This window comes from Callorhinchus milii, unplaced genomic scaffold (assembly GCF_018977255.1).
Source record: "Callorhinchus milii isolate IMCB2004 unplaced genomic scaffold, IMCB_Cmil_1.0 Scaffold30, whole genome shotgun sequence".
Classification (NCBI taxonomy): Eukaryota; Metazoa; Chordata; class Chondrichthyes; order Chimaeriformes; family Callorhinchidae; genus Callorhinchus; species Callorhinchus milii.
In genome coordinates, this window is record NW_024704771.1 from 1,795,041 (window position 1) to 1,809,685 (window position 14,645).

General features: G+C 46.7%; 1 protein-coding gene across 5 annotated transcripts; it reads left to right on the top strand.

Moving 5' to 3' along the window:
* The first annotated feature begins 639 nt into the window (after positions 1 to 639).
* Positions 640 to 12,731, top strand: LOC103179719 (zinc finger protein 883-like). Of its 5 annotated transcripts, none has more exons than XM_042344800.1 (4): positions 640 to 739; positions 3,427 to 3,592; positions 9,000 to 9,137; positions 10,729 to 12,731. In XM_042344800.1, exons 2-4 carry the CDS (start codon positions 3,493 to 3,495, stop codon positions 12,072 to 12,074), a joined length of 1,584 nt encoding a protein of 527 aa, XP_042200734.1. In that variant the 5' UTR covers positions 640 to 739; positions 3,427 to 3,492; the 3' UTR covers positions 12,075 to 12,731. The 5 variants fall into 5 exon arrangements, with proteins under 5 accessions (XP_042200734.1, XP_042200732.1, XP_042200735.1 ...); XM_042344798.1 differs by lacking the exon at positions 640 to 739 and adding an exon at positions 1,101 to 1,214; XM_042344801.1 differs by lacking the exon at positions 640 to 739 and adding an exon at positions 1,238 to 1,244.
* The last annotated feature ends 1,914 nt before the right edge of the window (positions 12,732 to 14,645 follow it).

Here is a 14,645-nt window from a genome sequence, read left to right on the forward strand (position 1 = left end):
GCGAAAAGCGCTATATCAAATGCAAGGATTATTATTATTATTATTATTATAGCTGTCCTTTAAAAACTCGCAACCACACTCTGACCAATTGATTTGTCCCCCATCCCATCTCCATGATATTGGTCGATTCAGTTTGAAGAAATATCTTCCCACCTCATGTTCCTCCAGTCTGGTTATAACTATCAGACTGGACAGTGAAGTAGGAAAGCTTCACGTCTTTGTGTGTCAAAGTTGGGCAACTGAATAGACAAAGTTATTCTCTGAGCACTCGTTTAAATAGCTTTTCCTTTTGGTCGAACGCTCTGTCAAGGGGATTAATTTGATGAGAGAAGGCAACGTCTGGCAGTAAGATGTCCACCTCTCTGCCCTCACGCTCTGGAACTCCATCCCACGGTCCCTTCGCCCACTTCCTCCATCGCCTCCTTCAAGTGTCTGAAGACCCTCCTCTTCGATCCTCTTCGGTCGCCCTCCCACCCCTCCACCTCCACCATCCCTACCCCGAAAGGCGTTCTATTAATGTCATGTTGTTGTTGTTGTTGTTGTTTCCCTATAACTGCGGGAGTCGATACTCCTCAAACACTTCAGAAAAGGGAGGATCTGAGCACGAGACAGTGACGGTTGGACAGGGAGCGCGAGGCGGGGAGGAGCGGGGGATGATTGACGTGGACAGGAGGCCTATCAGAGCGCGATACGACTCATTGACATCACCGCTGACCAATGGAACGATACAAGTGAGGAGGTGGGTATTTTGAAAAGACCAATGGGGAACGAGTAGGCGGGGATTGAGTCGAATGGACAGAGCGCAAAGCGGGAAGGCGGGCGATGATTGACGTGAGTTTAGACCTATGAGAGTGCTTACAACTTAATTGACAGCGCCTGTAACCATAAAAGAGCTAAGTCTGAGGAGGCGGCTGTTGCAAAGGACCAATGGGGAGCGAGTGGGCGGGGACAGAGTGACGGTTGGACAGAGCGCGAGGAGGGGAGATTGACTTGAAAACTGGATTCTGACAGCGCAGGTTCTGATTGACGACGGAGCTGACCAATGAGAAAGGCTGAGTGAGGGGCGGGTGTTGGAAGGCACCAATGGGGAACGAGTGGGCGGGGACAGAGTGACGGTTGGAGGAGGAAAAGAAGCTCAGATACTGTGGAGGCGGTGAGGTGTTGATCAGCCGGAGAGGGAGTGGCCCCACAACCCGGAGCTGATAGGGCATCCGGTCAGTCAGAGAAAGACAGAGAGAGAGAGTGTGAGACAGTGTGTGAGCGCGTACGTGTGTTTGAGCGACTGTGTGTACGAGCACGCGCGTGTGAGCGTGAGCGCGTGTCAGCACACGTGTGTGTGAGCGCGACTGTGCGCGCGCGAGCCTGGGTGTGAGCGCGGGTGAGCGCGCGTGCGGGTTTGAGCGCGAGTGTGTGTGAGCGCGTGTGTGTGTGAGCGCGAGTGTGTGTGTGCGCGCGCGAGCCTGGGTGTGAGCGCGGGTGTGCGCGCTTGGGCGGGTGTGCGAGTGAGTGTGTGGGTGCGCGCGTGTGTTTGTGTGGGTGCGCGCGGGTGTGAGCGCGAGTGTGTGTGTGTGTGAGCGCGAGTGTGTGTGTGTGTGTGAGCGCGAGTGTGTGTGTGTGAGCGCGTGTGTGTGAGCGCGCGCGCGGGTGCGACCGCGGGTGTGAGCGCGCGCACGCGGTCAGGAGGAACCCGGTTGTCAGTCGATTGGGGGATCACTTTCTGGGGTTAATAATCCCTTTGAAAAATAATAAACTGCTCACTCAATGGCCACTGTTTGTGCGGCACCGCTATGTGCTGCCGCGTTTCATTCACCATATTCACAGTCACTACACTTTGCAGTAAATTCTGTGATGCTGTTTGAGACGTCTCGGAAGACGTGATACGGCGCTGTATCAAATGCCAGGATTATTATTATTACTATTATTATATCTTTAAATTATTAAATGAGATCAGCAAATTTACCTTAAAAGGGTGTACAGGGTGTTAGTAATGTGGCAAACAGCCCCGCGGGAGGAAAGGCACAAGGAATTCTGTGTTGTTAATGTGTGGTATTAATGCGGTGTGGAACATTGATTGGCTGTGCAGCATTAATGGGGTGTGGGGTATGAATGGGGTGTGGGCTATTACTGGGATGCGCACTGTTACTGGGGTGTGCGCTCTCAGTGAACTGTGGACTATTATTTGGTTCTGCGCTATTAGTGGGGTTGCCCTATTAATGGAGTGTGGGATATTAATGGTTTTGTGTGGTATCAACTTGCATTGATATAGCGCCCATCACGTGTGATGGTGTCCCGTAGCACTTGACAGTGGCGGAGTCTGACCCCCAGCCAGTGGGAGAGGAAGTGGGGAGGTGACCATAAACACGATCAAAAAGAAAGGACTTTAGCCGGGATTTAAAAGAGGGGATGGAGGGAGGTGGCAAGGTGGGGGGATTGAGGGAGAGAGTTCCAGAGTTTCGGGGAATGGTTGTTCAAGGCACGGCTACTGATGGTGGAGGGGACGAGGGATGAACAGGAGGCCGAAGCCAGATGAGCAGTGTTGGGGAGAAGCAAATTGGAGAGATAGGGAGGTGCGAGGGCTCAAAGGGATTTGTAAACTAGTGACAAGATCTTGAAATCGATCCGTTGGTTAACTGGGAGCCAGTGAAGTCTGTCGATGCCCGGTGTGATGGAGATACAGAGCTTTGAGCCCTTGATGTGAGCTGCCTTTTTTTGTCTATCTCTCAGAAGTGAAATGTTTCACCCTGCATTCAGGATGGAAGCCAGGAAGCCAGCGAGGCAGAAAAGCAAGGAGGTGACTAGCTCAATGTACACTTTACATTGCAGCTCGGAAGCAGGCCATTTGACCCAGCAAGTCAAACCTGCTGTTTGCTCCACCTGTTCCACTCTCCATCTCGTCCTTACCCTTTTATTCCCATCTTCCTCATGTGTCTACTTCACTTCCTCTAAAATGCATCTCATTTAGATCCCACAGTAACTAACAACAACAAATTACATTTGTACAGGGCCTTACCTTATACTTGTGTCCCCTGGTTACGGATTTCCCAACAAGTCGAACCAACCTATATCTGCTAACCTTATCAAACCATTGTGTAATGTTAAACCCCTCTATTAGGGCCTCTCTTGATCTTCTCTAGTGAAGAAAGGCGTACTCTATCCAGTCTATCCTGATAGCAGTAACCTGTCCCCCCTTGTCATTCTTGCCTTTCACATCGGGAGGAGCACTACATGGACAGCTAAATGGGATGCCATCCGAAAGGTGGCAGCTCCAACAACGCAGCTCACACCCAGCTCTGCACTGGGAGTGTCAGCTTAGACTATATCGGTTCAAAATCCTGACATGGAGCTTGAAACCCAACCTTCTGATGCAGAGGCCAGAGTGAGACAGACTGACTCACGCTTATAATGTTCTTGCCTTCTGCATTTCAGAGCAAAAAGGAGAGCTCCCACATCCCGTCAGGATCAGCTGAGGCTAGAGGTGACCACACAGGAGATATGAGTGAAGCCACAGGTTCAGTAAATAAACAGAGCATTCTGGCCAAAAGAGGAGGAGTCTCAGTTGGTGACAATGAAGTTCTCAAGATATCTAAGAAAGGTATTCTTCCTGCAAAAACCTACACCGAAAGGTTGCGCCAAGAAAGATTTGTCGTATTGTGTCTTTGACAAAAGTCGAGGGGATCCGATTAAGCTGCCTCTGCCTTTCCAAGTACTACACCCTCCCCATCTCCCCATCACATCCCAACCATCCCTCCCTCCACGCCTTCGAACCTGTCTCCCCCTCCTCTCTCATCACCACTATAATCTGCATGTAACCGACCACCTGCACCCTCAACCCCATCCCTACCCCTCTCCTTACCTCCTTGCCCCCCGACTAACAGACATCATAAACCTCTCCTGATCCGCTGGTACTGTTCGCACCACATTAGAAACAGCCGTCATCACTACTTAAATAACTCTCCTTGGACCCAACCCTGCTCTCAACTTAGCATCCTATCTCCAAACTCCCTTTCCCTACCAAGGTCCTGGAATAAGTCGTCACTTCCCAGCTTTGCTCCTTCTTCTCCCACCACTCCCTCACGAACCCCTCCAAACGACTTTCCGTGCCGCCCAGAGCACAAAAACAGCCCTTGTCAAAGTGACACATGACATTCTGTCCATCTGCAGCCAGGGCTCCTTCTGCGTACGGTCACCTTCCACATGTATGCGAGATATCCAACTCTATCTCTCTGCCTCGACCCTCAACTCCAGGACCACTGCTGTCCTGACGGAATGTCTGTCAGACATCAAGTCCTGGATCAGAGCTAACTTCCTACAGTTGGACATCAAGACCTAGGCTCCCGTCAGCACCTCTTCATCTCAGGCGCTGACAGCATCATCATTCAAGGTTGCTCACTCCATCTTACTAAGCCAGTATGGAACCATGGGGTCTTGTTTAACTCCCAACTGTCCTTTCCACCCCACATTGCCCGGCTCCACCACTGTTTCACACCCCATGCTGCTGAAACCCTCAAACGCTCTTGGTCGGCCTCCCCAACTCCTCCCTCCATAGGCTACAGATCATCCAGAACTCTGCAGTCCGTATTCTCTTTCCCACAGGACCATCCGTGACCATATCACCACCATCCTCGCCCGACTCCACTGGTTTCCCATCACATCAGGATACAGTTGAAGGTCCTCACCTTCAAAGCCCTCCATGACCCCTACCTCTGTGTCCTCCTAATCCCCGATCAACAGCCCGCTCCTTGCGCTCAGTGGGCTGCAGACTGTTCCTGTCACCCGCCCCGCCATTGGGGATATGGCCTTCAGCCACTGCCCCATCTGGAACTCCATCCCGCAGTCCCTCCCCCTCACCCCCCTCCCTCACCTCCTTTGAAACCTGTCTCAAGACCATCCTCTTTGACCATACGTTCAGTCACCTTTCTTCCCTTCTGCATCCTCCCCAATCCCAACCACCAGCTCGGTCAAAAACACTGAGGACATACTCCTGACGTGAATGGCGCTATAGAAATGTAATTTTGTTGTTGTTGTTTGCCTCTGCTGATCCGGCTTTCCAATTCTATCATTAATCCATTTTCAATTAGAAGAAATGGATTGTTTTTCAGACTCTCTGTCTGTCTTAGTCTCACTATCCATCCACACTCCTAGGTGAGGGTTAGAGGCGCAGTGAAGCTGCCTCTATCAGGGCTTCCTACTCCCAGGTCAGGGTGATAACTCTCGCAGGGCGACTTAGAATCGATAAACTCAAGACTCGGAGACCAATGGTTGTTTAACAGTTTATTAAGTTTCCGAATATAGTTGAAAATATACTGATCAGTACAATTTTAGGTTAAAGGTTATACAGTTAGGATTTCCAGGTTCAACGACACACGATTAAAACAGGAACGCACTTAAAGAGTCAATATGATTAACAAATATGTTCAGAGACGACTATCATAATCATGATTACCCCGACTGGCTCACAACACTAATTTATGAGGAAGTCATAGCATCCCGATTGCAAATACTGTCCAAGAAAAGTATACTACTAAATCATATAAGGTTAACACAGTGGGTACAGGAAGGAAGGTGTGTCGTGTATGGTTGCGTGAGTGTGTGTATCACTTTACTACCAGTAACTAGCAGCTGCTTCGACAGGGTCACAATAGGATATTCCAGCAACGAGTCTTGAACCGTCTGCAGTGTGTACTCTGTCGGCCCCCAGCTCTTGTAGGCAGGATCACTCTCTCTCCTTCAGATTCTTGGCTTACTCAGCTACCTCCATTGGGATATGCGGTGACCTTCTCTGGTTAGTCAAGTAATCGTCTTGATGGATGATCTCAGCTGCTCTCCTCCTGCTCTCCAGAGTCACCCAGTAATCAGTGTGATCAGCTGGACAGACTGCCTGCTCGCTGGTCTCTTTGAGTTTTAACTCGGATTCCGTGTGGTTCTCTCTCCTTCAGCCCTCCTGCTCGTACTCCGAGGAGTCGTTCTCACTTGCCTCCTCTTGACTTCCTATATTTGTACTTCTAGCAGCATTTGTACAAAAAACAGGTCTTGTCTGGCCATTGTCCTCTTTTCCTTATCTCCCTGACCTTTAGTCTCCTGATCCTTTTAGTTTTTTTTCTCTAATTCAATCCGTTCTTCCCTGGAATGCTCTCAGGTCAGCATTTTCTTCTCTTTCTTACTTGACCTCTGCCTATTGTTAAACTAGTTAAATCAAAAGGGAGCTGGCACGGGATAGTACCATGACCCTTGGACCTTCCTAATCCCCCCTTCGCATCTGCGCATCATTCTTTGGGCTGTCTTTATCTCGTTTTTCTCAATACACTTTGATTTTTGGTGGGTATTTTCAAGGTATAGTCACCGAATTTCGACTAACAACTGGGTTCCTACTTACCGCTGGGTAAACAGAGGCATATGGAGTAAGGAAATTTGCCTTCGGTTTCGACCAGCTGGGAATCGAATCCGGCTCCTCTCACTTTGCGAGTGGAGCACTCCAACCACTTCATCCCAGGACTGATATAATTTCAGCATCTCAGGGCTTCCTAATTTAATTCCTTGAGCGCTACAGAGCAAAATTAAATTCCTCGACTGCTGGTAACATTCTCGTTCGTGGGGGTGGGGTATGAGGTAGCAAACCATGCAAGCTTGTGACTTTTAATGTGCAGTTTCAATAGGTGCAAATTGTATCTATTCAGCTTTAATGTGCCGTTTAATTTGATGTAAATTGTAGGTAACGAACGAAGCATTAAACAAAGGGACCAGGATTGTGCCCAGCAATAACCTAATCCTCTCCTCCTGGGTTGAGCAGTCAATCTCATACCTGTGAGGGGATTGAGATATCTCCTGACACAGATGGAAAAGAAAAGAAAGTTTCTCTCTCCCACATCTTGATTAACAACATTTACAGTCATAATCCTTCCATTTGATATAGATGTTTATTAGGTCTTTGAGACATTTGAAAGCAATTCACAAAATATACTGTGAAGTGAATTGACAGTATATGTTGTAGGACAAATGCAGCAGCAAACTGCTCACAACTTGCTTTGGATACTCTTAACCCTGAAGATGGGTTTTCGCATGTGTTAGACACCAGCTGACCCCCAAATAAAACAATAACAAAACAGCTTTTACACCATCACTCACTGCATTTCTGCACAGCACACCAATGCTCTGTAGAATATTCTAAAGAAATACATATTGGTTGATCCAATTACCATATTTCCGAGGAGTAGGGTAGCGTTAAACTTAATATATTAACAAGTTGATCCCCACTGGCCCGAAATTCCACCCTGTCCCACCCTGCAAGACTGCTCTCCCACAGTTTGTATACATGAAGCTGTGCTTGCGAAATTAAACCTGGGTTTAAAGAGTATCAGGAATTCTATATTGCAATTACAGGAGGAGACCATTCAGGTCACCAAGCCTCCTTATGAGGCAGATTTTTTTATCCCATTTCCCTGCCTTTCTTTCCTTCTCCCCTCCCGCACACAGAGTATCCCTTCAGAGTATCCACCTCTCACAAAATTGAAATAGCCAGAAGTGGACAAAGGATGTGAATTTGGCTCTTATCACATGGAGACATCATTTGGGTTTAAATACTGCTGGTAAACACACACCTATAACAGCAGACGAATCAGCTTTACACTCTAAAGTGTATATACCTATTTGATTAGCTGGGCGTTTTAGAGAAAGCAACACATCAGGTATGTGCTTCCACAAGGCAGTAGATATTGTCTGAGGAAACAGAAGCCAGCAACGTGGAGTGTGAAACTATCATAGGGAAAGGTAAATAATTGCTACTCAATTTATCTGTACCTTAGTCACAACTTTATTTGCTTAAGATATTCTTTAAATACAATGTGTACTTGTATTCATTGGCTATTGACTTATGACTTATATTGACTCCGATGCATCGCCCGTTTCCGCCAATATCTCTCTCCGAAAGCCGCTGAAACCCTGGTCCATGCCTTTGTCACCTCTCGGCTGGACTGTTCAAACGCCCGGTCTCCCTACACTACCATCCATAAAGTCCAGATTATTCAAAACTCTGCCACCCGCATTCTCACCTGCACCAAACTCCACTCCCCGATTACTCCAGTCCTTGCCAGACTGGCTGCCTATCCCAGAGAGCATCGACTTCCAAGATCCTCACCATTGTCTTCAATCCCTCCACTCCTCTGCAGTCCCCTCCCTCTCTGACCTCCTTTCTTCTCAAAACAGTGCCTGTTGCCTTCGTTTCTCTGGGTCTGGCCTCCTCCTTGTCCCCCGAGTCCTCCGCTCCACCCTCAGCGGCCGTGCCTTCAGGCACTACGCCCCGAAGCTCTGGAACTCCCTTCCTCACTCCCTTCGCCTCGCTTCTTCCTATTTTCAGGCCTCTGCTGAATACCCTTCTTTGGTCTCCTTCTCTCTGGCTCGGCCCCGGGATCCGTTACTGTGAAGCGGTCTGAGACACTGTCTGGCATGGAGGGCGCTATATAAATCCATGTTGTTGTTGAAGTCAAGTTGTATTGTATGACACTGTTGTGCTTAATCTGTTAATACTAAACATTAATATTATGTTATAATCCTTCAATTTGACATTGTGTCTCATCACGTCATTGAACTATCTCAAAACATTTCTCAGGTTACATTGTAAAGACCATTTTGTGTAAAAAAAAACGTGGCAGCCAAATTGAACACTGCAGTGTCCCACAAATAGTTGTGTATTGAGTGCCCAAATATTTTTTGGGGGGAGGTGGTGGTTGGGAGATTAATACCTTCGGAATGATAGCAACTGGTTTCCTAATTACTGCTATGTAAGATGAAGCTTCTGGAGTATGGAAAGTTGACTAAGCCTTTGCCCGCCTGGAAATCAAGCCCAGGTCCTCTCGCATGCGAAGGAGGGGGCTAACCAATATGCAACAATATTATCTACTGTGTACAAATCTCCACAATCTCTCAGCCTAAGACTGTTAGAGCTTTCAATCTCTGTCTACAATATGATTCTCAATCCTGCTCTTTTATTAAAATTTACTCCACAGGTTGGCGAACCGGAAAGGATTCGTCCAAATACAATCAAGCGAGTGGGGGAGAGACTGGGAACAGCAGATATAGTTTGAGAAAGAGGGAGAGAAGAACATACACTGAGGAAAGTGATCTGCCTGAGGATGACTATCTGTGTAAGTGAAAAATCAATTTGAGTTTCTCAGCATAAAATGCTTCAGTGGTGAATCGGGCCAAAGTCAACCTGGCTCAGTTGGTTGCACTCTGGCCTCTGGGTGGTTGCACCAGCGCCTTGGGACGTCCTCCTGACGTGAAAGGCGCTTTATAAATGGAATAAATGGAATCTTGTTGTTCAATGGTTGTGGTTTGGAGACCCCTTAACAAAGACAATGAGATCACAGTCTTGGATAACAATGTAGAGCAGGTCTGGGGGAAGGAGCGCCATATTGAAAGAGGTGCCTCCTCGGTGTCCTCGCTTTAATGGAGGATAAGGGACAGGGATGCGGTCTTTAGGAAAATGGAAGTTCTGGTCAGCGACGGAAACCAAATGCGAATGTCGAGACTAGGAATGGGTGATCAGAGAGTCAGCCCACCCTTTGGTGCATAGCTGAGCTGAGGAGAGAGAATCTGAGGCTGGGAACATGGCGCTTAATTGGAGGGACAATTGTCAATGGATTCATAACATATAGGAGCAGGAGTAGGCTATTCGGCCCTTCGAGCCTCTGCCCCGCCATTCAATCATGGCTAATCTTCTAATCTAACTCCAGCTAATAACCTGACCCTGCCTTATCACCATATCCGTTAATACCTTTGGCAGTAAGAAATCTATTCGATAGAGTTTGAGTGATTAAGAAACAGGAAGGAGAAAGGTGAGAAGGGAAAGGAAGAAGTTTGATAGTCCCACTCACTGCCAGCCATAACCCCACTTTCATGATTTGAGCCTATGAATGCTCAAAATGATCATTTTAAAACTTCAAGGTATTAGTCTGGCTCTTCTGAGTTATATACTCGCCTTTGGAATATGAGTTCAAGATACATGTCACAACTTTGAGCTTATAGTCCAGGTACTCACCGCCCAGTTACTGGGGTGGTTGGGTGGGGGGAGGGGTGGGATGTTTCATTGTCACAGATGCGAACCATTAACTTAGTTCCGTCTGTGCCTCTTCAGACAGAGGTTAAAGATCCTACGGGAGTAATGGAAGTCTGATGTAGCATCCTATCATGTCATCAAGACATCCCAAAATGCTTCACATGAATTTACTGTGAAGCCCAGTGACAGCAGGAGCTGATTTGCTTATATAGCAATATCACCCAAACAGCCATGAGCTAACTGACACATTTTATTTGGGTTATTGTCAGCCAGGACACTATGGTGAGAATGAAAAACTCCATTCTCTTTTGGAATAGTGTCATGGTATCTTAAATGTCCAGCTAACCAGACATGGACAGGGAGCTCAGTTTAACATCTCATCTGAAGTACGGCACCTCCGACAATGGAACACACCCCCAGCACCAAAATCAAAGTTTCTTCCAGTGAAGTCATCCTCTGCACTAATCACTCACCCACTCACCTGAATGAAGCGTTGTATATCAATGAAAGTTATTGTTATCACAACACTTGGCAGTATTTACTGTAAACTGCATCAAGTGTTTTCACTTGATCAGTTGCCGTATAAATGCACGGATTCATTCAAAATTGTTCAAACAGCAATTCCTAAAGGAAGGTCTAATTTGTTTCTGATACAGATCTTTCTTTTCACCCATTAGCCCCCAATATGGATGATTCTGAGGCTGATCCTTCAGAGTTCCTTCAGAAACACAGGAGAAAACATCCCGAGTTCTGCCCAGACATGTCAGAAACTCAGTCTGCTTGTAGCATCAATGATTCTTCACAGCAGAAAGAGTGTCAGGGATCTATCACATATACTATTGGAGAAAAGAGGTTTATGCAAATGAAATCTCTACAGAATCATCAGATCTCAGGAGAGAGACCATATCAATGTGCCAAAAGTGAGAAGAGTTTCACACAGTCAGGGCACCACGAGACACACCAGCGATCACACACAAAAGAGAGATGGTATCTATGTGCCAAATGTGGAAAGAGTTTCAAAAGTTCATGGCAACTCAAGGTACACCAACGTTTACACACAGGAGAGAGGCCATATAAATGTGCCGAATGTGGAAAAAGTTTCACACAGTCAGGGCAACTCAAGGTACACCAGCGATCACACAGAGGAGAGAGACCACATAATTGTGCCGAATGTGGGAAGAGTTTTACAACATCAGGGGATCTCCGAAAGCACCAACTATCACACACAGGAGAGAGACCGTATCAGTGTGCTGAATGCAGAAAGAGATTCAGAACGTCGGGGTATCTCCAGGTGCACCATCGATCACACACAGGAGAAAGACCGTATAAATGTGCCAAATGTGGTAAGAGTTTTGCAAGTTCAGGACAACTCAAGGAACATCAGCGATTACACACAGGAGAGAAACCGTATAAATGTGCCGAATGTGGAAAGAGTTTTACACAGTCAGGCAGCCTCAAGGTACACCAGCGATCACACACAGGAGAGAGACCATATCAATGTGCCGAATGTAGGAATAGTTTCACAACGTCAAGGAACCTCAAGGTACACCAGCAATCACACACAGGAGAGAGACCATATAAATGCCCCGAATGTGGAAAGAGTTTCAAACAGTCAGGGTACCTCAAGGTACACCAGCGATCACACACAGGAGAGAGACCATATAATTGTGCCGAATGTGGGAAGAGTTTTACAACATCAGGGGATCTCCAAAAGCACCAACGATCACATACAGGAGAGAGACCGTATCAGTGTGCTGAATGTGGAAGGAATTTCAGAACGTCGGGATATCTCCATATACACTATCGATCACACACAGGAGAGAGACCATATCGATGTGCCAAATGTGGTAAGAGTTTCACAAGTTCAGGACAACTCAAGGAACATCAGCGATTACACACAGGAGAGAAACCGTATAAATGTGCCGAATGTGGAAAGAGTTTCAGACAGTCAGGCAGCCTCAAGGTACACCAGCGATCACACACAGGAGAGAGACCATGTCAATATGCCAATGTATCAATGTAAATTTGTTACTTTAATTGCCTTTGAAGCAGATAATTTTACACTTCTATACAGTTCTCCAGATGTGGTCAGTTATTTCAGCCATATGATTGCGGGTTGGATGAGGGCCTAGTTGGGCCTAGAGTCTTTATACAGACAACTTAATGATACTCCATCCAGAGAGTCGCTGTTTCCTGCAATAACCAGAGACGGGTTTTGTTCATGGACGTGTCACTACCTCTGGGTTGGCGTCACTGGTGAGGATTGGCTCTGTAATTGCTTAGCTGATCTGCGTGGGGTGGCGGTGGGAGAAGGATATAAATTTGCATGGGAGATGGACATGAGGGATATTACTTTGTGTGGTGTGCAGAAATGAGGTACGGTGTGTGGGAAATGGTTATTTTTTGTGTGTATGGGGGAGGGGTGTGAAAGGGATTTCAATGTGTGGGAGAGGTGAGGAGTGTGGGGTACATATTAATGTATGTAGGGGTGAGGGGGCAGGTGAGGTGTGTGGGATAGGGATATTCATGTCTGTGGGCGGGGGAGGGGTTGGGGTGGGAGAGAGGAAAGCTGAGAAGCGAGGAAGAAAGATATTGATTTGTGCTACCATGAGGTTGGGGCTCCTTCCATGTACAAGTTCACTGTAATGTTACAATAAACTCTTAACTAATATTGAAGCCATCAAAATGGAATACTTTGAATTTTTCATGAATTTGCTATTCTCTCATTTAGTCATGTGTGAAAGATACAGATAACCTCCATCTCCAAATAGAGATTAATTTCAGGTGACCGTATAATGTGTATATATAACAGGACAGAGACACTAATTCTCAAACAATATATTCAGGGAGGCCAAGGGAGTTGGGCAAGAGGTCATCCGAGATATAGAGTGAGAGGGACCTTTACTTTATCTCACTCTCTCACATTCTCTAGTCCCCCCTCTCTAAATCACTCATCTCTCACATACACTTTCTCCCCTCCCACATTCTCAAAAACTCTCTCCTTATCTCTCTACTTTCTCCCTCGCCCTCTGTTTCCTTATCTTCTCCCATCTCTCTCACACATTCTCCCTATTTTTCTCAATTGTTATTTCTCTCACTTTCTCTCCCAAACACTCTCTCTGTGTTCTCTCCCTTGTTCTCTGCTCTCTCTCCCTCTCTTTCTTTCTCTCCCCACCTCGATGATACTCTCTATATTTCTCTCAATCACATTCTGTCTACTTTCAACTTTCAATCACTCTCCCTCAATCAACCTCACTCTCCATCCTCTCTCGCAATCACTATCTCCACAACTCAGCTACATTTTACCCACAAATATACAGTCAATTCACTTTACAGTCTATTCTGTGGAGCGCTTTGAGAAGTCTAGAAGACGTGAAAAATCACTATATTCAAATGCAAGGATTATTATTAATATTAGTCTTCCTATTTCACACAATTCTCTCTTTCCCTCTTTCACAAATTGTCTCTCGTTTACACACAATCATTGTCTCTCTCCATTCTCACATTTGTACTTCTCTCAATCACTCTTCCCTTTTTTGCTATCTAGCTCTCACACATAGTCTTTCTCTCTCATTCAACCTCTTACTCTTTTTCAATCACACTTTCTCTTTCTCCACACTAGCCTCAGGTCACTATCTGCAGTGACAAGAGGCAATGGTTTTACAGAGGCAGTGGATAAGGATTTGCCTTTTTGACAGACTGCAATAACAACCTGAAAAAGCCACTGCCCACAACGCACACTTAGGCATCCCCAAACCTTGGCTCTTGCCAAACTGCATCTAATACTTTCCAGAATTAAGTAAACAGGATGTATGGAGTGAGTTACATTCCATGAAAACAATCTATCTCTGCGATTTCCATATGTGGTTGGATGCATTGGAAATCTCAGCTTGATTTGGATACTCTGAAGCAGGTGACCAGGTCACTTACCCAGTAATTAAATGGATGACCCGGTCACCCACTGACTAAGCTACCAGACAGCTCACTAACAAACACGCTGTTCTATGGCTTTCTCTGGGGGATTGTTGGCTGGGTTACTGGGAGGGAGTAACTCCCTTTTTTATTCCAGTCGCGCTGCAGGAGCGTGAACTTACACTTGAACACGCAGACGGGAGCTGGGTTTAATGTCTCATGCACACGATGGTGTCTCTGACAATGCAGCACCCCCACCATCCCCTGCACTATGATGGACTATCATCTTAGACTGTGACTCAAAGTCCCCGATTGCGAGGCGAGGTGACCAATAAGATAGGCGAACACACGATTGCTCCCTCACCTCGACCCCCACCGTGTGACGGTGCGGGTGCCATACTTTGCTCATCGTGGCTAACTTACTCAGCCCCTTTGCCTGTTTCACCCTCCCTTACTTCTCCATAAGCCTTCTGAAATCTCAGTTAATCTCCTTTGAACGCATTTCCTGTCACCTCCCTGTCTCTCTTTCCCTGGCTGTGTCAAACCGTGCCACTTTCCGAGGCTCCAAGTCGCTGCACCGCGTGACTGCCAGTTGTCCCCATCGCACCGACCAAAAGTGTCTGAAGTCTTTATGTGCAAGAATTTTTTTAAAAATCTTCCACAAAATATACAGTCAATTCAC